This window comes from Lonchura striata, chromosome 6 (assembly GCF_046129695.1).
Source record: "Lonchura striata isolate bLonStr1 chromosome 6, bLonStr1.mat, whole genome shotgun sequence".
Taxonomy (NCBI): domain Eukaryota; kingdom Metazoa; phylum Chordata; class Aves; order Passeriformes; family Estrildidae; genus Lonchura; species Lonchura striata.
This window is the reverse complement of record NC_134608.1, coordinates 27,180,567-27,203,308: the sequence shown is the minus strand read 5'-3', so window position 1 is coordinate 27,203,308 and position 22,742 is coordinate 27,180,567. Positions and strand designations below refer to the sequence as shown.

At 39.1% G+C, this 22,742-nt stretch overlaps 2 protein-coding genes across 6 annotated transcripts in view; one reads left to right on the top strand and one right to left on the bottom strand.

Moving 5' to 3' along the window:
* The window catches only part of STRN3 (striatin 3), a 58,110-nt gene extending 41,642 nt beyond the window's left edge, over positions 1 to 16,468 (bottom strand). The window contains exon 1 of one of the 5 annotated variants that reach the window (XM_021539343.3): positions 16,112 to 16,468. In XM_021539343.3, the coding sequence (XP_021395018.2) occupies positions 16,112 to 16,423 (312 nt within the window). In that variant the 5' untranslated portion in view covers positions 16,424 to 16,468. The remainder of the gene's footprint in view (positions 1 to 16,111) is intronic. The other 4 variants (XM_021539342.3, XM_021539344.3, XM_021539345.3 and 1 more) reach the window with 4 other exon arrangements.
* The window catches only part of NUBPL (NUBP iron-sulfur cluster assembly factor, mitochondrial), a 284,585-nt gene continuing 268,307 nt past the window's right edge, over positions 6,465 to 22,742 (top strand). Inside the window, exon 1 of the mRNA XM_077784050.1 lies at positions 6,465 to 6,468. The gene's annotated coding sequence lies outside the window, so the exon portion shown is untranslated. The remainder of the gene's footprint in view (positions 6,469 to 22,742) is intronic.

The window sequence follows — 22,742 nt, the reverse complement described above, 5'->3', positions numbered from 1 at the left end:
CTACTTTTTTCTCACTGTAACCATCACATGGCTAAAACATAGCAGAAGTTAGCTATGCAGAAGTTAAGATCTCACTCTTTAGAAACACAGAAAATCAATTTAGACTTGAGGAATACTTAGTCATCAAGGCCTTCAATACAAAACAAAGAATCAGATTGCCAAAAATCTGCTCTAGAAATTAATCAGCTTGTCTCCTTCAGTCTTGACTGAGAAAGAACAAGTGTCAAACCCGATACACTGCATGACCATGAGCCCTATGAATTAACACACCTCCTTTTTTGAAAAGCAGTAAATCTCATGGTCAATAAAAGTGCAAAGCAAATGAATTGCCCTCAGGGGTGATGAACTTAGGTTCTACACACAAAGACAAATGCACAAAAATTATATCTACATAATACAACTTTCACAATCCTTATATACTCATTTGTTTTGAAACAGATCTCGGAAGAGATAGATTTGATACGATTTCTAAATATACTGATGACTTAAGACTGTGTAGCACAAAAAACGGGAAACAAAATGTCACACAACAATTTTATACTCACCTTTCCACCCCATACTCCACCCTCTCCAGTTATAACAGAATTCCTTCCACTGCTTTGAACTGATTTACAAGTCCCCAGGCTGATACCAAGAGGAGCAATCCTCCTCCTATTTCTGCTCCTTCTACTGTGCTGACTTAGCTGCTTGTGTTGACACACATCAACTCTACTGAGAAAATCATTCTGTTTATTTTTTACTTGGTTCTGACTTACATCAGTTTCCTAATCCTACTCTGTCTGTAAAGCCATAGGAATAACTCAGGCTAGCACAAGGGGTGCAAACAGGATACTGAAGTAACAACCCCTTCTAGTGACAACATTTTCTTAGTTCAGCCTAAATTAATCATGGCATCATAACCTGCTTATCTAGGGCTAAAGGGTTTAAAAAACATGAGCAGAGAGACTAAGAAAGTCAAATACAAGTCTTAACTGTTCTGAATTGAAAATTCAATCAAAATGCATTTTCTACTATGTTTCTACAAAACTGACATTTAAACAACTCTGGGCTCCCTTTACACTTTGGCCCTCAGCTGCATGTAAGAGTACCACCACACCAACTCGCTCAGCTTTATTCTGAAAGTGAATTCAGGGAGCTTTGAGAAGTAGTTAAGAGTGACACATACTTTGTATTTGTGCAAGGATGCATTAAATAATGCCTGAAACTAGGCAAGATAGAATTCAATGATAAAAAGAATTACTGAATAGCTACTTGAACAGTATGGATACCAGGACAAAGAACTGTCTGGGGTTAAAAAACTACAAAAAGCACAAAAAGAAAGGAACAAATAAAAATTCTAACATGTAATATTCTTCACTTTGTAAACTTAGTATTGTTTTAACAGCATGCTGCATTTAAGGCATACATGCATTTTGTAGCTGAAAGGGGTTTCATCTTTTAAACAGGAAGTCTGACCATACTCAAAACAGTCAACAGTCTTTCACAAAAACTCTTAAGACCTCAAACAAGAAACTTTCTCTTAATTTATAGGAATAATTAAAATCACATTTCACTGATACTCTACATCCCTAGGATGCAATTATACTGTTTGATGAAAGTGTAACAGAAGACTTAAAGTAGTTCAGTAAATTACTTACACGTAACTTGAAATTATTAAAAATATTGTTTATCATTTGGAATCTCATATATCAAAATTTAAAGGAAAAGGTTCCTGGGAAGAAAATGAGAATATTTCCCCCCACCCCTTATTTCGAAAGAAATTCCTGGAATTCTTCCCTACACTTCATACAGTACCAACCATGGCAGCATTTATATTAAAATTGCACTTTATTGTTTAAACTGCCCAGAAAAGCCTGACAAACTTCACGTTGATCAAACATATTTCTCCAAGCCATTGAGGATACAAGAAGGAAGTTATTACAGCATTTTGGGAAGGTAAAATTGCATACGTAACCTAAAGGTTATAGTAGTTAGGATAATCTTATTTTATTAATAAATTCTGACATGCAGTATTTAAAATACTTGTTCAGCATCTCAAACCTAGTGAAATGTATTAAAGGGAAAAAGAGGCATGAAAGAAACCTGGATGGTAAAGCACGGAAGACTGATTAAAGCCTCCTCCTCAACTGCTGAAACACTAACACTTTCCCATACAGTTCAAACAATCAAATTCTAATGAGTTTACCAATACAGGACCACACTCGGAAACTACTTCCTTTCCATTTCAGTTTTAAACTTTGTTAACTCTTAGTCTCTATAAATTTAACTATTGGTCTCTATAAATTTATTTTGAAAAAACTCAACTGTATGTGAAGTAATGCCAGCTATGCAGTACTTGTGTTTTGCTTTTCCAAAGTCCATTCAGACTTATAGGAGGAAGGTAGGAAAGGCCTGCAGTAAGTTGGAAAGAAGTGCAATACATTGAAACTACTCAGTGCACACACTGAGCATATGCTTACCCTAGCAGGGCATGTCACAAACCTCAGAACAACAGGAACATTTTATCATACAATAATACTAATCTAATCTTGATTTTTAGGTGTTTATTATGCTGAAATTGAAGTAGAATGGTTTTGGAAAACTAAAAAATACAGGGGAGGTGGAAGATTTGACTCCTAACAGTCATTTAAGAGTGAACACATCTGTGCAGTAATCAAAGTTCTAGTTCCCAATCACAAAAGGGAAACTGAATGTAAGAGAAGCCTTCACCTTCAGTTTTCAACAAACAGTTTGAAACTTCAATTCCTTCAGAACAACTAAAAGTATGTGTTTTAGTGTAGTCTTACAGATCTGATTATGTTTATATATTTATTGTGAATGCAATTAATCTTTAAACTGTCAACTGAGGACTAAAAGAAGAGACATTGACTAGTATAAATAAATAAATTTAAAAAATTAATCTTTCTTTTGTAAATTAAAGTATTGAGATTCCCTCTCTACAAAGTTGACAGTACAATAGATGTCACTGGTAAGATCAGGATCATATGTGTTTTGAAGGCATACTACATTTAAAGATCTGTAGACTAAAAAAATAACTGGAAGATAAAAAGAATAGAAACAACACCTTATATATTAACAGAAGATCTTTGCTTCATAAAATAAGCTAAGGTTAAAGATGTGGAAAAAATATTTTAACAACTAGTTAATACCAGTGTACATTCGACCAACATTTGCAAATAAAGAAGGTAATTTTCTGCACAACCTTATGAACAGTCAGTTAAATATGGGGATAGTGAACTACTACACTTAGAGCAGCAAAGCTGCTTTGTGAAGGTCACATTTTTACAGATCTCTTCCATTTGACCTGATGATCATTTCTCGCTCCTCAATTTATACTTTTTTCAAAGCCTCAAGTGATCTGATAGCTTGTTAAAAGCAAATCCTAACCACCAGACAAGTGACATACTGGAACAACCTTTGGATAAGAGCAGCAGAAACAAGAAATCCAGCTAGCTCTAAGGAGGTTAATGACACAGCTGACATACAAGAGGATTTACTCATCCCTAAGTCCTCATCAGTCCTGCAGTGAGTATGGGAAAGACCAGGCTTGCAAAACTTTCTCCTGTACTTAACCTGTCCTTCCTCTTTCCAACTCTCACCAAATTGGTCACATTTAAAGGTTTGCCTCTTCACTACAGGGCCAGTACTGTCAAGTTTAATCAGCTTCTTTGACCAACTTGGAGAAATTCCAGCCATAAATTCCATTCTCTTCTGTATTAGGGTCAAACTTCTAAGTTACAGCTTACATTCAGTGTAAAACTGCCTTCCTTCTGTCACTCTTCCTAAGAATTTTTTCACTGAATGATTTTTTCTTAGGATTTGTACAGCCACTCTCTTAACCAAAGTGGTATTTACAACAGTACAGTAACAAAACTCATACAATTCATAATTATGTTTTTAAAGTCTAACAACCCTCTAAACACCATGGTTTGTAAACAAAGTAAACCAACTCTCTTTTCATAAACTTTTATCCAGTAAGGAGTATGGATGTAAGGGGGGGAAAAAGACAAACTGCATGTCCTAAAGAAGTAGAAGGCACTAAAAACAATGGATTCACACTCTGGTAGCATTCTCCTCAAGGACTAAAATGTACAAGTCTAAAAACTGGAAATGATAAAACCTTTTTTTTGAATAACAAATGCAAGTGGCCTTGGGAGTTTATCATTCATTGATCACTCTTGTAGTAGTGCTCTTCTTGCAAGAACAGGCTTATAATATTTTGCTTCAGTTTAAAACTTACCAAACAATGAGCAAAGTTAAATTTATAAATTAGTCTTCCTTTTCAATTTCAGTCCCAGAGATATTCCTTCAGAAAAGTAAACTCCTGCCTAACTTTCACCATCCTGAAAGCACATTCTACTCTGTAACACTCGATTATAACATTAACTTCAGGAAGAGTGAAAATTATCTGGTCATTATCATCAACAGACTGTAAAAGAACTACCAAAATGCTCCATGTCACAATGTCAGAATATCAGTCACTGTCCCTACATACCAGCTCTCTCCCTCTCCCCAAAATTAGACTTCAGACCTGAGATCCAGCAGATTTTATTTGAAGGCCATTAAACAAGCATTATTTCTTTATTCAACTGACAGTTAACAGGACTGCTTGAAGCCACTACATAATCTAAGTAGACACAAATGCTCATTATGACTTCAAAAAATGCTCACATATTTTTATCTCCAAGTTTTCTTCACCACTATCAATATAATTTGACTAAGGAATTAAAATCTTTCCATTCAAATATTGAATGCCATCACACAAGATAATCAAACAGCCAAGTAAAACATAAGCAGCAAAAGTAATACTTACTAGTTATAAACACTATTCTATCAAGAGTCTGAGCACCATATTTCAACAGCATTTCTTAAGCAGGTTATGTAATCCATGAAACATGTCTGAAAGCAATCTCCAACACTCTAAGGTAGTCATGTTCCTAATAATAATTTTAAAAAGCTCTGCAAACAAACACAAATTAATTATCTTTACAGTTCAGACTGACAATACAAGTATCCTTCCCCAAAGAACTTTCTGAAGTTCGAGTCACAAAGTAAAACTAATAATCCTCAATCTATTTTCTTAACAGACTTTCTATGGAATATTAATTTGTTTCACATTAGTTTTTCCAATAAATGAAATAAAATATAAGTGTTCATGTGCCTTTTACAGAAAAGAAGTTTATACAAGATGTTAGGTGATCACCCATCATGATGTGTTTATCCAGCTGGACACTTTGTTCAGAACAATCCTATGAGAGACAGTATCAAAAACTTAACTGAAATCCAAAACAATTACATCAGCTGGCTTTATTTGATCAACAAGGTGGGCCACTTGGTCATAGAAGGAAACCAGGTGTGATAAGCAGGATTTTCCTCTCAAGAAGCCATGCTGGCTGTGACCAGTGAGTGTGTTGTCTTTCAGGTGTTTTTCAGTGGCTCCCAGAATAAACTTCTCCATGATTTTACCAGTCAAAGAAGAGGGATTGACAGGCCTCTTGTGACCAGGGTCATCCTTCTTGAAAGCTGGGATGCTAGTCAGCTTCTAGTCAACTGGCACATCTCCAGATGTCAGCCAAAAATTAGCATTTCTTTCACACATGAAAATGAATTCTTACTGGAATATCATTTCATATGAAATTATTGCATGTCTGCACTTTTAAAATCCATTAAATCGTGGTATTTCCCAAATGTCTGTGATGAAAAAAGCCCACAACACAGCTTCAACACCAATAACAAAAGCTGATTCTTGCTAAAAATATTAGGTATCAACTCTAAGTATTCCCTCTGTCAATTAACAAAACCGTATACAGCACTTCCTATGTAAATTTTCTATTTTTAAACATTTTGTACATTATTCCAGTATGAACTGCTTAAAGAGATGCAAAGCTTGTGAGCAGTACCTTCTCTGCAGAAAAACTAATGAAAACAAAGACAAGCTTGTGGACAAGTATGAGTCAAGTCACCAGTTTGGACAACCAACAGCAAACTACCCTGTAATCACAGATTACACAGTGTTTCAAACACTTCAGAAATACTCTTGGCCATCACAGGCCATGTCACCACAGTGCAGCATGCATTCTGAGGACATTTGGCATCATTGCTGATATCATTTATTAATGACATGTTCTACATAAAGTAATGCTAAAATAACGCCTAAAGAAATTTCACTTCACTTTGAAGCCTCTGAAGTAGTTGTCTGTCCAGACCCAAACTCTCATATTTAACCATGCAACAATAATCAGAGATTCAAAAGAAACTGTTGAATATGCTTTTATCTTCTCTATATAGTACTGAAATATAAATAATAAGGGTGCTCAAGATGGGTCTGCAATTTTCACATAATGCTATGGAATGGCCCCAACTTACAGTACAAACTGATTGCAAAAAACAGACTGAAGTGCAATGGAACCAGAACAACAGTAAGGAAAATGCTTCAAGAAAGGTCAGGATTACTTTGCAATTGTTGAGTCTTAGAATTTATACTGGAAGAGTTCTTGCATGTTTTCTTTGACTTTTAATTTTTCAAGAACAGCTTCCTGCCCTGGACAGGCATATTCAACAATCCAGCAACAAACTATCAAAGTACTTGTTCTTTGATACTTGCTTTCTATAAACTGGTGAGGTCTCTGCTTTAGTTATTAAACAAAAAGATCATTGCCTGTCCTAGTAGAACTAGCTATGTTAACTACATTCCACCGATTACAGCACTGGCTTCCCTCTCATTTAACCAAAAAACCAAGAAGTCCCTTAGTTCCCTCAGTTCCAAAGGTCCAGTTCTTCATTTAAGTGTAATGCCTTAAGAAAAAGCATGGGAAGAACATACAAACTCAACAGCAGTAGATTAGACTACAGTAATAGATAGCTTTTTGTGAACCCATTTCAATTTCCACTGTCTCCATGCAGAAAGAATCATAAATTTGCACTGTATAAAAATTATGTCAGTATGTTTTACACTTGTTGCCTGATTATTTCTCTGGCTGTTCTACCAAAACAAAATACAAGAACTCCAAAAAACAGAAGATCAAAACAAAACCACACCCCAAAAAACACACACACAAAGAAAACAAGAAACAACAACAAAAAGCAGTTACCCAGCTTCCCACATATATCTATCACACTCTCACTGGAATTTCTTTTTTTTAAGGTGAAGTTCCAGTCTGCTGTGTCATATCCCTTAAATGAAACTATTTTCTACTGTAAATAGTTTTGATACTGTAAACCTCTGAGTAAGTCTAAAACCCAGTGAGGCACCTAATAAGGCTACCTTTCAGACTGCTTTTTGATTTAGCAAGAAGACTGACTTCTAAATGGATTGGTCTTCAAGATGTTATTTCCAGACCTCAAGTATTATTATGTCAAATTTTCAGCATTCTTTTAAAAACTGATACTAAACAATGAGACATTCTATTACAATGTTGGTTCTGCACAGATCAGAAGACAGAAATCACTTCCCAACTTCTGTATTTATAACTCCCTTATAGCACTTATAAAGCCAAGGTCATTTAGGGGTTTTATTAATTTCTTTTAGCAGGAAATTCACAGAAGTTTTGGAGGACAACAACTCAGCATGTCTATTTCAGCACAAGTTCATCTTCAGTTGCAGTTGCTCATTCTGTCATTATCACCTCTGTTTTCTGTATTCCTCCTAGATCTTGAATGTTGCAAATAACATCTTTGAGACAAAATCCAAAAGTAGTTACACACCTTGGACCATCACTACCTAAAAGGATTCACACACAGCCTTTTAAACCACTTGACATTTTTGGGAATGCACTTTGCTAGTAGAAGAAATTTCTTTCCAATAAAGTCACAACTACAACTAAAAAGACTAATTATATATATATATGTATATATATATACACACATACACAACAAGAGACAGTATTTGAATTTAGTTAAATTAAAAATATCTTTACTGTCAGCATCACTATGCTGGCATATTATTGCATTAACATGAAGCTACTTTTGACAAAGGGCCACATTTGGAGCTTCTTTAGATAGTTAATACTAAATAAGAATTAAAATATTGAGCTATTTCTCTTTACTATTACTAGTATTTGTAGTACAAGAGCACATAAATAAGGGTGAAGTTCCACACTTTGTAGTGTGGCAGGTTCTTACAGTCACTATAAAGTTCAAATGGAAAGGGAGGATTTGCAGTGTGGCAAACATCCTCAAGAATGTACCCTTCCACTCCAAAAACTATTTGTTATTTACAAATAAAGACAAAAGCATAATCCACAGCAGACTGTGAACACAGTGATCTAACTGACTTAGGCTGTTGTAGTGATGAACACATCTCAGTGTTCATCAGTAGCACACATTTCTAAGGGACCAAGAACTATTAATAAAGTCTTTGTTCTTTTTCGTATATATATATTTTTATATGTATGGCTTCTTACATTCAATCTCACAGAATGTACAGAGCTTTGCATTAAGGCAATGGCAACACTGACGGTAACAAAATTTAATATAATCAAGTTAATGGAATTAAAGTTATGGAAGAGTCAGAAAGTTAAAGTGTATAATGCAGTATTTTCAGTGAGGCATGACAGAAAGTTGACAAGGAGCAGGTATTTTGCACATTCTAAATGTTATTCAGACTTCCTGGCACAGAGCATCACCACTAATTTACACCATTTCACCAGGGAGTTAACAGAGATAGTAGTCCTGCCTTCTACCAATACAACTGTACTAACCTTGCTGAAGATATGAAACAGAATAGGGGTTATAAAATTTGTAAACCTGCTTAAATGCTCTGCTTAAACTTTTTCTTCTGAGATTTCTGTTTGCCAAAGCAGGATATTTTCTTCTCCCAGGGTCTCAAGGCGTATAGCAAAATTCTGTTCTGGCACCCTGGGGTCTCATTCTCAAGGAATGCAAACCACCAGAGTTGCAAGTTAAATACTGGAGTCAAGTATTCTCCAGCTTCTTATAGTGGTCACTGGCATAAAGTCAAGGGACTTTCTTTGGGTTTTTTTCCTTCTAGGAGGAGTACTATTGGATCATCAACCTCAGATTTGGTAGCAGTTAAGATGTGACCATATTTTGGGTAAAAAGAAAACAAGGTGAACAGCCAGAAGAAATTTTAGAGCAATCAACCCATTTAAATATATAATCAGAAAGACCTTCAGCATCTGGACTTGACTTACTGAAGGTCATTCTCTGTTTCAGGATCATTTCAATTAACATTCAGGGAAGCATGTTTTTTTCAGAATGCTACAGCCAATACATTCAGGATTTTTGCATACACAGTAACTTCAAATAAACCTAGGAATGCACTTTATCTCTCATTAAGTGGAATTTGATCTGGAATCATAAAAATGTATTTTTACCTTTAATTGCCAATAGCAGCCTACCTCTGAACAGACATTTTTATAAAGATACTATAGTGGATACTGTAGAAGATACTGTGGAAAAACCTACAGACTGCTTATATTTATGCTGTGCCTTCAGGACTGGTCCTGAAGAACAGCCGGCTTCATAATTGGTTCTTAATACCTGCTGGAGTTGCACTGATAAAGGCAAAGAAGATAAAGAAGATAACATTAAACAAGTCTGAGTGACAAAAAGTAACCATCATCAGATAGGCAAACAAAGCCCTTGGAAGTCATACATTTGTCCTGAAGACCCATCAATCACCAGAGGATCCAACTTCCCTAGCCACTCTCTTCATCACTTACAAAAAATAAATCCACTAGCACATTTCCCTAATTTCTTAAATGACAAGAAGGATGAATAACACCCACCACTACCTCAAAACCTACTTTCAGCATGAAATGAATAATTACACCCACAGATACTTCAACCCTCTCAAAAAATTCTCTGAAATGAGATTTCCCCAAGAGCTATTAAATATGCACAGGTAAAATTACAATGAAACTAAGAAGTAAAATGCATGCCCAGTGTTTAAAAAAAGAAGTAAATTCTTCACCAGGAAGTGTTATATAACTTATCTGCCACATACTTCTGCACTATGCCTAAAAGAAAACCTCACCAGAGTAACTGTTATAAATTGACAGTTCTGTGCACTGATGCTAAGAGCATCATTATCGCAAATAATCATTTAGGAAAAGGCAATTATTACAGAGTAAAAAACACTTTTATACCAAGTATTGCTAGAAGCAAATTCTTTAGAAACAATATTCCAGAAAAAGTTACACAACTACTACACTGACCGGTATCCCGTACATAAACCTCAGAGCTACCCAGGTATTTCCTGTTCCTGTTTTTACACGGAGCTTAATGTAACTCCACGTCCTGCACTCTTTCATTGTTTCGCCTCCATGAGGTGAATACTGAAAGAACATTTTATAGAAATGTTGAAGGTCTAAATCAAAAATAAAATGGGAAGAATGAGGCTATCCATATACACAAACAAAGCATCTCCGGACACTTTAATTTGGAAGTCTTGCCAAGAGGCCTATGAAGAAAGACAGTATTTACCCAAACACACAGAAGAACAGACTTCCAAACTTCAGGGACAGGCACCTGAAGTTTTACCAAGAAATGCTGTGCCTGTTAATGCAGTTGACTAAACAGCTATGGAAGCCACAGTAGGGAAACCCTTGATTAAGTGTAATTGTCCTCTACTCAAAATACACAGAACTCTCAATTCAGTGCTTTAAACTTAAAAGGAAACTTAACTCCATAAATAACATAGCTGTTTTCACCATTACCTTAGAAAAATGATTAATGAACAGAAGCTTCTGGGTTTTAACTTCTTATATGTATGCTATTTTATACAGAAAAAAATGTCATTACAAAAAAGGTATTAAGCACTCAAATATTTTATAATGTAAACATTAGTTATCTGGACCACAATGCACACCTGCACACCTGCTACAGCAAGCACCTGAACAGTTTGCTCAAACAGAAGTTAGACAGTTCTGAAGCATGCATTACCCACACACCTTGTGGCATTTACAACTATCACAGACAAGAATGCCGAGCAACTTCTTACTACCTACTTAATTTTATTTTCAGTCAAGTGTTGATCTAGTATCCCTTGGGGTTTTTTTAAGGATCGATTTCGATTTAGTTAAGCTAATTTCATAATAAATACAGATTCACCTGTAAGATCCAATGAAATAGCAGCTTATTAATTTATCATATTCCAACTATCTAGAATGCAATTGATAAACAATCATGTGGTTAAAAGACACTGTGCATTTCACAACAGAAGCATCTGAATTTCCTGCCTTAACTTTGCATGTTGTATCACAATGAATACCCAGGATATCAATCGGGGTTTGTTTTTGAGGAAAAACAGTATTGAAACAGCATCAAAACAGTGAAACTAAATATACTGTCAAACAATCAAATCAAATTATTTTCCTGCGCATAGCAGAGAAGTTAGAACCATATGATCTTTAACGTTCCTTCAAGCTCAAACTGCTGTATGACTCCATTTCAAAGCTACCTTATTGGTCAAGAGAATATAAAGAACAGCTTGCCTAGTCAGACCCATAGACCCCCAGCCTCAGTATGCCACTTGTAACCACGGGCTAACAGGCAGTTTCACAGGACTAGCATAAAAACAAAAGAATAAATGTCACAAAACATTTCAAATCTCAGAACAGTTGTAAATCAAAAAGACAGTATCTTTTAGACACCCACAAGAAATTTCCTTCCATGAATTTATCCAAACACTCTCTGACCCAAAAAAATGTTTGCAATTACAACAGTCCCCTGCACAAAATGCCACTAATTCCTGAAAAGCCAGGGTTTTTTATTAAATGCTAATTTTTACTGTATGACCCCTAGTTGCTGAGACACAGATTGTGGCCAACAAACTAACAACCATTCTATAACCCTCATAACCACTTCTACTTGCAATTTATCATCAAAACAAATTTTTTGCAAGCCAAACGCAAGGCAAAGTCTATTATGAAAAGAAATAATTGTTCCTCCAAATTTAAGAGATAAACATTCCCAACATTATCCTCATCCCTCCTTCAAACCTGTAAAAACCTAAAACAAGGAACACACAGGTAAGTATTTCAACTATTGATTCTTGCTATGCTTTGGAAATGCTGAAGTACAGCATGACTGTATATACACTCTGAACATGATCTCATTTTGTTCATGATATCAACACTTTTACATGTTATCTGAAGATACATTTCTTTTATAAAGAACATGCTGTATAAAATTTCTTCAATTAGTCTGTTCCGTCATTCCCAGCAGAAAGGGAAGCGGGGAGGCATGCAAGTAAAATCTGAAATCTACAGGTTTTGGTGGTCTGGGACTTTTAAACACCTAAATAAAGAATATTAGGAACTATGGAAAAAAAGCAGTTGTAAAACAAGATAAACTAGGAACTTCAGTTGTGCACTAGGAAAGGTGATATGACAAAAAAATGTATTAACACTCAAAGTACCTTTATGCACACTTAAATTACCTGAGAGGCTGTATAATGAGTAAAACAAAACTGCATATATTCTGTTCTGAGTGTTTGTTTCTTAATTATTCTACCTATTCATTAAAGCATGTGGAAGTAACATCTATTGGCAATTCTCTCCCAACATATTTTTGTGTGATTCTGAAGTATCAGAGAATATTCAATGTAGTTTTCATCTAGTTCAGAAAACCTGAATAAACTGCACAACTGAGACTTCGATTCCAGACAAGCATTATCAGCCTGCATGCTCCATAAGAAAGTGGATCTCCCAAAGTTTCAAGCTTTCCTATGATACTCCTTTTCTGACACAACTTTACCTTCCTTAAGAGTTTCTGTGCCTCTCTACAGCATTTTCCCATCCAAGTTTCTTTTTCTTTTAGGATACTTTGGGCCACTTATCATCTTGAACAAACGGTTATTTCTAACAAATACATAACATTCAATATGGACTTGCTGTAACTCCTCTAAGACCATTTATCTCAGCATAACAGCTGGTCATTATTGACCAACATCAAGGTCATTAGACTGGCAGATCAAAGTTACATTGCTACAATGAAAATCTTTCAGTTCACTAAATAGTGAACAGATAGTGTCCATTACTTGCAGTGAAGAAGATACTGCACAAGGCCAGACAGCTTATTTTCAATACAGCAACCAGTGAAAGCCTGAGAAGGCACTGCAGCAGCCAGTATTACAAGAGAAAGGAAAGAAGTGTACTATGTTTCAAGTACTGCACTCCTGATATTTGACATTTCTGTACTTGATACTGATTTGCACACATCTTTGTCTAATGATTATGCTGCTTCACTTCTGCAAACAAGCAGAACAGCATGCACCTGAAAAGTTGGCAAGATAGCATAAAGCTATTAACATTTTAGATTCAAAGTTTGATGTAAATGTATGTCTCTATATACCAATAGAAGACTTCAAATCCAAAAGGCTTGAGACCCTCTGTCAGTCATTACAGCCATGGCATAAACCCCAACCCAATGAAGTACCACGTGCTTTATTTATAAAAATGTGCCCCATAGGTGGAACAACAACAACAACAAAAAAAGTCATTACAAGAACCCAGAAAGAATAAACTATTACTGCAGATCCTCTCTCCCATCACTATCGCCCCTCTATGAAAAGAGCACTCCTAGTAGGAGTGCCAATTCCTCCAGTCACTTGAACGACACATGTAAAGAAAGGGGGGGGAGTGGGTGGACAAACCACACAGGAGGCCCAATACTTCATACCACAGATAAGAAAGTATCTTCTTCTTCGTAATAATAAATTTTTCTATTCAGAACACATAAATGAAATCACACATATTGCTAGGTCATTTTCTTTTTCCATGCTTTTTATAAAACATCATTAGCAAAGTTATAAAGAACTTGCAATGGCCAGCACTGAGAAGCACCATTTATAGAGTTTACTGTCATCTTGAAAGAATGAAGAAATAAGAATGAAATTACCTGCATCAGGAGAGTTGCAGCTAAATCATCCAACACCCACTTCCACATAAATTATCTATTGTCATGCTATGGAATTCCTGTCTTGCTTTCAACCCAGGAGGCCTCTATCATCAAAAAGCTCACATTTGACATATGATTAACATTCTCCTTAGCTTCAAGGGACAAAACTGTTGTTTGGGGTCCAAACTATTACAGTTTTACTGGCCACAAAATATGCTATTACTTCACAAATTAAGTTGCAGAATAAACCAAAAATCCCACGGACCTAGCAACATCTATGTCCAAAAAATATTCACAACACACTCCTGTATCAGTCTTCACTATTGCATAGGCTAAGACCTAAAATCCAAGGGTAATCCTCCCGCTCTTCAACCCTGGGCTTCCGAAGTTAAAAAAAAAAATCAACCAAAAACAACCTTGTGCATAGGCACTGTGCAGCAACACTGCTGTCTCAGTCCCATTACATTTGCACATATATGTAAACCCACACATACATCATGGTCAGAACTGCTACCATGCCTCCACAGACATGCAGAAGAATTGTATGGCCATGGACAACAAACAGCAACCACAAACAAAAAGCAGCAGATTTGGCTAAGAGTGCATTAGGGAGTCCAGAGGCAACGTGAGTTCAGGGAAGCACTAAATCGGTCAGACACAACTTTTCAACTCTCCGGAGTACTCTTCATGTTAGGGTACAGCAGTACCTCATTTTAAAGTAACAAGCCCATACCTAAAACAAATATTTCAAGGCAGTTTTGTCTGGTAATGAATAACACTACACAACTTATTTATAAACGTAATAATATATCACTGAGACGCTAGAGAAAACAGGAGAAACGGCCAATTGCTCTCCACTAAAAACACCCACCCATGTTCACCGTGGATTTTAAATTCAGCCATTCCACAAGGTTTAAAATGGTAAGACTTGAAGTTAAGTGATAGAAACAGTAAAGTCTCTTCAATTGTTTCTCTTGGTGGTTTTGGGTCTTAATTATTTCTTAATTACAGTTGTAACTGTAATAGCGCCAAATACATGCTTACTATAGAGCCAAGAAGTTCCTAAAATATTGCCCAGGTTCAGATATACTTCTTGGTCCTGAAATGCAAAAGCAAATGCTTTGCAAACGCCGGCTGCTGTTGCAGTGCAATTTGATGGACCACTACTTCAAGACCATAAACTAATTCACTCAGTACAAAAATCACAAAAAATTTTTTGGAAGCAATGAAGTCTGCTAATACTTTTTTACATTTTTATTATGTACATTTCTGTCCTATAAAAATATAATGGCTCCTGTGTGGATACCTCCCATTCAGTGGATTTTGCAATCTGTTCATAAACTGGTAATAGTCTAGGCATGATTTTTTTTCCTACTTGCAAAAATAATTAGTAAAATTATCCTATTACTAAAAGAAACATTAGGGGAAAGAAATATATGTGGCAACTCCAACATTTGCTGTCTATCCTGAAAAGTTCTTCAGTTTCCGTTCCCGAAACGAAGCCGGTATTTTTCTGTATACTGAAATGACCACACTGCAGACTTATCGATTCCTCGCTCTTCTCCGATATGAAATCTCCAAAGAAGCGAGTCCGAAAGAAAGAGAGATCAGATTCGACCTGTCTCTAATTGCATGCCTGGCTAAGTCTTTTACTTACGATTTACCTGAGCTCCTTTTCCTCGTCCTGCCCTTGCCCGGGAGGCAGGGCCGCCTCCTAACTCCCTCTTTTCCCTCCAAAGCCAGAGCTCGCTGAGCGGCAGGGAGGCGTCAGTCCTCCCTCCCAGGCCCGGAGGCTCCTGCTGTCGGTACCGCACGGGGCCGAGGAGCCCCGGAGTCATTGTGCTGCGGGAGCCGGCCGCAGCTGTCAAGGCGCAGCGCAGCTCGCGCCGCCGGCGGGGCGGAGGTCCCAGCCCAGCGCCGCGCAGGACCCGCCCGCCCTCCCCGGGCCGCGCTCCGGGCCCCGCGCCGCGGCTCCGGGCGAGCGGCCTGCGGGGCCGGGGCCGCTCCGGAGCCGGGCGGGCGCCATGCTACAAACCAAAATGGCTGCCCCGGGGAGGGAGCCCGGCTCGGGCCTCCGCCGGTGCCGCCGCTCTGCCCGCCGGACTCACCCAGGTACCGTCCCCAGCCACGGCGACCGGCTCGGCCCCGCGGGCCCCGCTCGCCCAGGCAGCGCTGCCCCCGCACGCCGCGCGCGGCCCGGCCCCCGGAGCCGCCCGGCCCGGCCCCAGATCGCCCTCGCCCCCCGTACCTGGAGCTCGGCCCGCTCCACCTCCCAGTGCGCCCTCTCCATCTCGAAGCGGGCCCACTCGTGCTGGATGTAGTGCAGGATCCCCGGGATCGTGTAGTGCTGGGGCCGGGACAGCTCGGCGGGGCCCGCCGCCTCCTGGCCGGCCGGGGCCGCGGGGCCCTGGGGCTGTTGCCCTCCTCCGCCAGCTCCGGCCCCCACGCAGCCCCCACCCGACTGCAGGTTCATGTTCCCACCCGCCTGCGGCGGCGGCTGCTGCGGTCTCGGGGCGGCCGCCATCCCACCGCCTCCTCCGGCTCCTGGGTGCTCGTCCATTGTCTGCGGGGAGCCCTCCTCCTCGTCCCGCGGCGGGGGCCAGGAGCAGGGGCCGGGGAGGGGGCGAGCGGCGCTGGCTGGGGCGGGGAGGAGGGGGCGGGCCGGGCGGGGTGGCTGCGCCGAGCGGGTGCGGGTGTCAGCGCAGCGCGGAGCCGCCGCCAGCCGCCATTACAGCCCCGCGGCCCTCCCACCCTCCCACCGGCCGGGCGGGGAGCGAGCGGCGCCTGCCGGGAAACCGCGGCCGACGCGCCTGCGCGGAGGGAGGTGAGCGCCGCGCCCGGGGGAGCGGGACGGGCCCGGGCCGGCGGCGCTGCCCGCGGCGGGGCCGCCTCGCCCCGGCCGGCCGGCCCTGGGTCGGTCGGTGGCGGGGCCCGGCCGGGCGGGCCCCGTCGGCTCCGGGTGACGCTCGGAAGCGGCGGCGAGGCGAGGCGCGCCCCGCCGCTCGGGAGTGCCGAACGCCTGGGAAGAGTCGGCGGGAATGCGGCCAGGCCGGGCCTGCGTCGCAAAGGGACGCGCAGCCAGCGCAGCGCGGGTCCCACACTTCGGCTTTTGAGACTCTGCGCGGTTTAATGGTGCGCTGAGTTTGCCCTACAAGGAGGTGGTTTAGAATAGATGTATTAAATTTACGGTGTGTTTCTGGAAGCTGGCTAGTCTCTGGTCATCTTCATGATACCTCGGTTGTGATGTGTGCAATGTATTCTCCCCTTGAGGAGGAAGAGTGCACCATTTTCGCTGTTCTGAACTCTTCCACGCGAGGACGGTTTTGCAAGAAATTCCTGGTCTGTTTTATCTGGCTCGGTTTTATCAGTGATAGCAATGTGTTTGAGGCTGTAGTTTGAATATGGTGAAATTGCTTCGATTGCAAAATACTGCTCTGAAACATAATACTTAAAAATTACCATCACATCCTATTTCCATAGGTCACCCATTTTAAGTAAGGTAGGTCTTTAGTTTTCCCTCTCTTCAAAATTTTTACATGCTGTACTCATTCACTAGAGGGGTAGTTTCCTAAAAAAGGTCAGTTCTTTACAGACCTGGAATTCTGTTAATTACTGGAAAAAAATACTGTTTGTCTCCGTACTGGTGTTTCCTTTCTTTACCAATCTCTCCTTAGGTATGTATTGATGCTTTAGTTAGTTCATCCAGTTCTTCCTTTCTTCTCCATTAAATCATTTCCTACTAAAATGTCATTGTCCATTCTTCCTGATTCCATACTGATTAGGCAATCTAAATCCAGCTCCTTTCCACCTCAGTTGATTTCTTTTCATTGTCTACTGACAGTTACCTAATCATTATTAAAAACTGAGACTTAGCTCATAATTAGTTTAACCTTTTGTTTAGCTGCAGTTTTTCAGGACATTCCTCATTCCTGACTATACGGGAGTTATTACAGTTTAATTCCGTTACTATATGCAGCCAGCATATTGATAACAGCAAAGGAAAATGTTTTTATTCTTTCCTTCCTCCCTCGACTTCCCTAGATAATTAAGGTTGCTTTTTAAAAAAAATCCCTGTCCTGAAATTGAACACAGTGTTTTATTTTAAAGCCACACAGACATACTTGTTTCATCTTTTTGATGAATTTTTATGGGCACAGTAATAAACAAGACTGCAAAAATTACTTTTACTGGTAATGTTTAAAATAGTATGTGGTTTTATTAAAGCCTTGTCCACTGACAGAACAGAAGTAGGAAGACCAAGGGTTCTGATTATGTGTGTGGTCTTAATTTGCTACATGGTTTTGTGCAATAAATCTATAAGAAGCTCAATAAACAAATATTTTTAAAATACTTGTTCCTTTTGTTACACCTCCTTGTGCTTCATGCCTTTATCATTTAGCCATTTTAAAATTTTCATTAATGTTTTAATTCTAGGGGAAGGCATATGGGGAGTGGCTGAGGTCATTTGATCTGTTCAGCCTGGAAGAGTCTGAGGGGACACCTCATTGCAGTCAACAATTTCCTCGTGAGGGGAAGAGGAGAGGCAAGCACTGATCTCTCATCTCTGGTGCCCAGTGACAGGACCTGAAGGACCTGAGGGAATGGCCTGAAGCTGTGCCAGGGGAGGCTTAGGTGGGATATCAGGAAAAGGTTCTTCACCCAGAGGGTGGTGGTTGGGCACCAGAACAGTCTCTCCAGGGCAGTGGTCACAGCACTAAGCTGGGTGAGTGACAGAGTTCAAGAAGCTTTTGGACAATACTCTGGGGCACAGGATGTGACTCAGGATTTTCTGTGCAGGGCCAGGAGCTGGACTCCAATGATCTGTGGCGGTCCCTTCTAAGTCAGATTATTCTGACTTCTGATGATTCTACATTTCATGCACACATAAAGTGCCATTAGATCTCTGCATCCAGAAAATCAACTTGTTTAGAGTTGGACAGGGAAGTACATTATTTACCTACAGAGCAAAATAATTATTTGCCTATAGTTCTATTTAACATTTATTTTTACTTGGTGAAGCAGTTCTGTAAATGTGTAGTCATGCCATTTTTGTGAGATTTTATCTCTTACATTCTAGCTAAGAGCCCTAGAATGTTGCAAACCTTTCTTAGGCTGAAATAACTAAAATACTTCTAAATCTGTAGACATTGACTGGAGTGGTTTTAGTTTGAGAGATGTCTAATTTGAATTGCAGCTGTACTGCAAGTACAATTCAAACTTAGGTTGTGGTTTTGTTTTTTTGGGTTTTTTTTTGTGTCAGATTATGTATAAATATTGGTGAAATCTGTGAAAAACTAAATTCAGTGTTTGTATCTATACCAGAGGAATAATTAAAATTATATTTAAGATATGCTTTATCTTACTGCATGTAGAATCAGCTGGGTTGGCCTCATGGGGAGACTTAAGATCTTTTTATCTGCAGAATTACAGGCTTTGTCTCTCTGTGAGGTCTCAGCTGTTATCTGAAAAGGAGTGTCACTCAAACAGGGACAAGTTACTTTGAGGTGTCTCATGTGGTCATGCAGCTCCAGAACCATGTCAGCCTTGCAGTGTGAGTCACACAGGCCAATCATGATATGAATTTTCTCTCATAGATACTTATCTGCAAGAGATACTTTAATGAGGGTGACATCTAACACACTGTAACAGCTCATATTTAAATCTCAGTAGTAAAACTGTATGTCATCTGCATGCATGCCAAATTATCTTTACAGAAGATGTATTTTGTAAGGGAAGTAGAGTGCTACTTAGTCACTCCAGAAGGTAATTTCTTTTGAAGGAAAGTTTGCAGTTTCCAGACTTGTTACATCTTCCCCAAGCGATACCTTCTGAGGTTTTTGTTTACAGGGAATCTTTATTCAGTGATAGAGTTCCACAGGTGTTTTGTAGATTGGGTATGCAGGACATGCAAGGAAGCTTATACCATAGGCTGTTCTGGACAAAATTTCTAACGCATGGTTGACTGGGATGGAGAGAGTTGGACTTGACAGTCCATCAGGATCTCAATAGTCTCCTCCAATCTTCAGTTCCTAAGCGCATTTGTAATGCAGATAGTTGTCCAGTGACCTGAAATGAGAGAGCCTATTCATTTCTGACAAACAGCCTTCAGATAGTAATGTCTTTTCATTACTAAAATGAGCAAAATAATGGCAGAGATATGAAAGGCTTGCATCTTGTCACCAATTCCCTTGAACCATTTGATTCTGCATGTATAAAAGCATCGTAATCTCTGTGTGTGTGCATGGGTACACGCAGACATGTGCATGAGAATGCTCAGAAAAACATGTAAGAGTTGTACCAGAGGAAAGGTAGCTGGCTTTTAAGTAGAGTACTGATTATTGATCTTAAAAGGTAGCTTCTCAATTATAAACAACTTGAAGAAATGGGGTTTCTTTATGCATCAACATGCACAGATATGCTTTTGTTTGTTTATTATACTTCACAGGCTTCTGTACATCCTATATACGCAAAACTCATTTTAACGTGTTTTCTATATCTGAAAGCCAAGATGAAAAGAGAAGAAATAAATTTTGTTTGTTAGAAACAAAACTCAGTCATTTCCCTTTTCTGCCTAAATTGTGCAAGCAAATGCTTTTACTACTACAAGGGATTTTTTTCAGAATTAGTTCTAAATGAAATAAAGAAACCCTTAAGATTTTTTTAACACTAGCATTATTCTCAAAGTCATCTATGCTTGTTACTTTTTAAGTAAATTTTTACTAAGTTATTATTCAAACTTGTTAATTTATTCCACTTTTTCTGCACAAAACTGTGTGCTTTTGCTGCCATTTATATGAACAAAATTTCTTGAAAGCTATCTTTGGGGCTGGTGGGAAAATACAGAAATGGCTACAGAAAGAGTGGACCTCTTTCCTACAGATTCAAAAGCTGTTGATAATGTTTTCTAATCCTGTGAATAATTGTCTCATAAATTACAGATAACACTTTTGAGTGCTACTATGGTTCTACCTCTGTTACAACCTTATTCGTTTTTTTCTTTTTTTAATCTATTCTGGATAAGACCATTTGTGCAGATTCTAAAAAAAACCATTCTGGTCTTAATATTTTCATCTATAAAACAATCCAGGCCATTCATAAGGATACATGCAGATAAAATAGTCACAATATCAGAAAGGGATTAACCATGTACAAAGATTAGGGTAATAAAGGAATAATTAGGATTAGGGGCCAATCCTGCAATAGGATCACACATATGAATTTGTCATGTGTTTTGCTGTTACGTATTGCTCAACAGTAACTCAAAGTACAACAGCTCTGTCAGTGCTCTTGGGGTAGTTGTACTGTTCTCCCTGTCTTCCTGTTCTCAAGCCCTTGGTACCATTTATGACTAAATTATTAAAATAGCTTGGATCAAAACAGAGTACCATTAATTCTTGTTTCAGCAGCACCAAACATAAAGATGAAGTGTAAAATTCAGATGAAAAAAGAAAAGCTGTCTACACCACTGTTATTATCTGTTTAGCATGGACAGATGTCTTTTTCAGTTGGTCTCCTGTGTCTGAGCTTGCTTAAAACAATGGGCAGGATTGTTTCTCTTTCATGCCACAGCTCCTTCTTAAGCAGCTTTAAAGTTTGAGGTTCCTTCTGTCATGAGGTTGGCTCTTGCTAGGGGACTTCCTTCTGAGCTGGAAGGAGCTGTTCATCCTTGTCCTTCTTGGAAGGTTTTTATCAAAAACTGACTACATCATCTTAGTATTTCAACTTTATGCTTAAAAATATTAAGACATCTTATTGCAATTCTAACTTCAGGCAGCAATTCAAAATACAATGTGGGGGGAAAAAAAGATTGTAGATGGCAGTCTCCCATTTAGTCATCAATGTCAGTCTACTTGCCTCCAGCAGTGAAGATCCCATCATACATTTCTATCTGAGCCTTTTTTTGTCTCAATGACATGGTTCATTCTTCCTCAGAGACAAACTGGTGCTGATTCAGAAGCCCTGGGTGCAGTGCACCAGCCGCGTGCACTGCGGTAGCAGCAGTGACCAGCATCCACGACTCTGCTGTCGGAGTGACACAGAAGAAGTGTGTTCCTGAAGAGGCTTCACATGCCTGGAGGAGGTGAGAAAGCTCTGAGATTGTCATGATTCCAAATAGATTCTGTTATCTTGAGGACTGATCCTGAACTAACTATGTGTCACTCAACTAAGAATGAATTCTCAGTATCAAGTCAAATGATGAATTCTCAGTATCAAGTAAAAATACATTTGAAATCACATCTGTCACATCTGAAAATCTAAACTTCTTTGTAGATAGAGTAAACCACAGTACACTGAGAAAAAGAGGGTCATTTTCATGAGATCCATGTGATGGTAAAAGAGGTGGCTTTTCAGAAAACAGTGACCACTGTGAATCTGAAGTAAACAATAATTAATGTCAGCACAATATATTGGGACTTGTTGCATCACTGTCATGAAAGATTTGTCACCCATGGATGGTGTATAGCCAGTTTATTCAAGTTGCTAGTAATATGATGCAGCACCTATGGAGCTTGCTTGTATTTTTTCCCCTGTTGCTTTTCTGCATTAAGATACACTGTTTTTACTCAAAGAGCTACACTGTATTGTTTTGTGGATTCCTGATAGGTTTTTTCTGTTTAAACTTTGTCACAGAAGCTGTGAGACCTAAGATGCACCAGGTAAGGACCAGCTCTTAAGAACTGGAAAAAAAAAGGAATAACTTTTGCAGTAGTTGTATTTCCAGTGCACAAACCTCAACATTATTTGGGCCAATAAATCTGGGATGCAAATAGAAAGTCAGATGGAAAACATTACCGTGACTGTTCTCAGGCATTAAAGAAAATAACCCAGAACTTCTATTTCAAAAAATTACATCTGCAGCTTACTCTCTTTTCATGCTT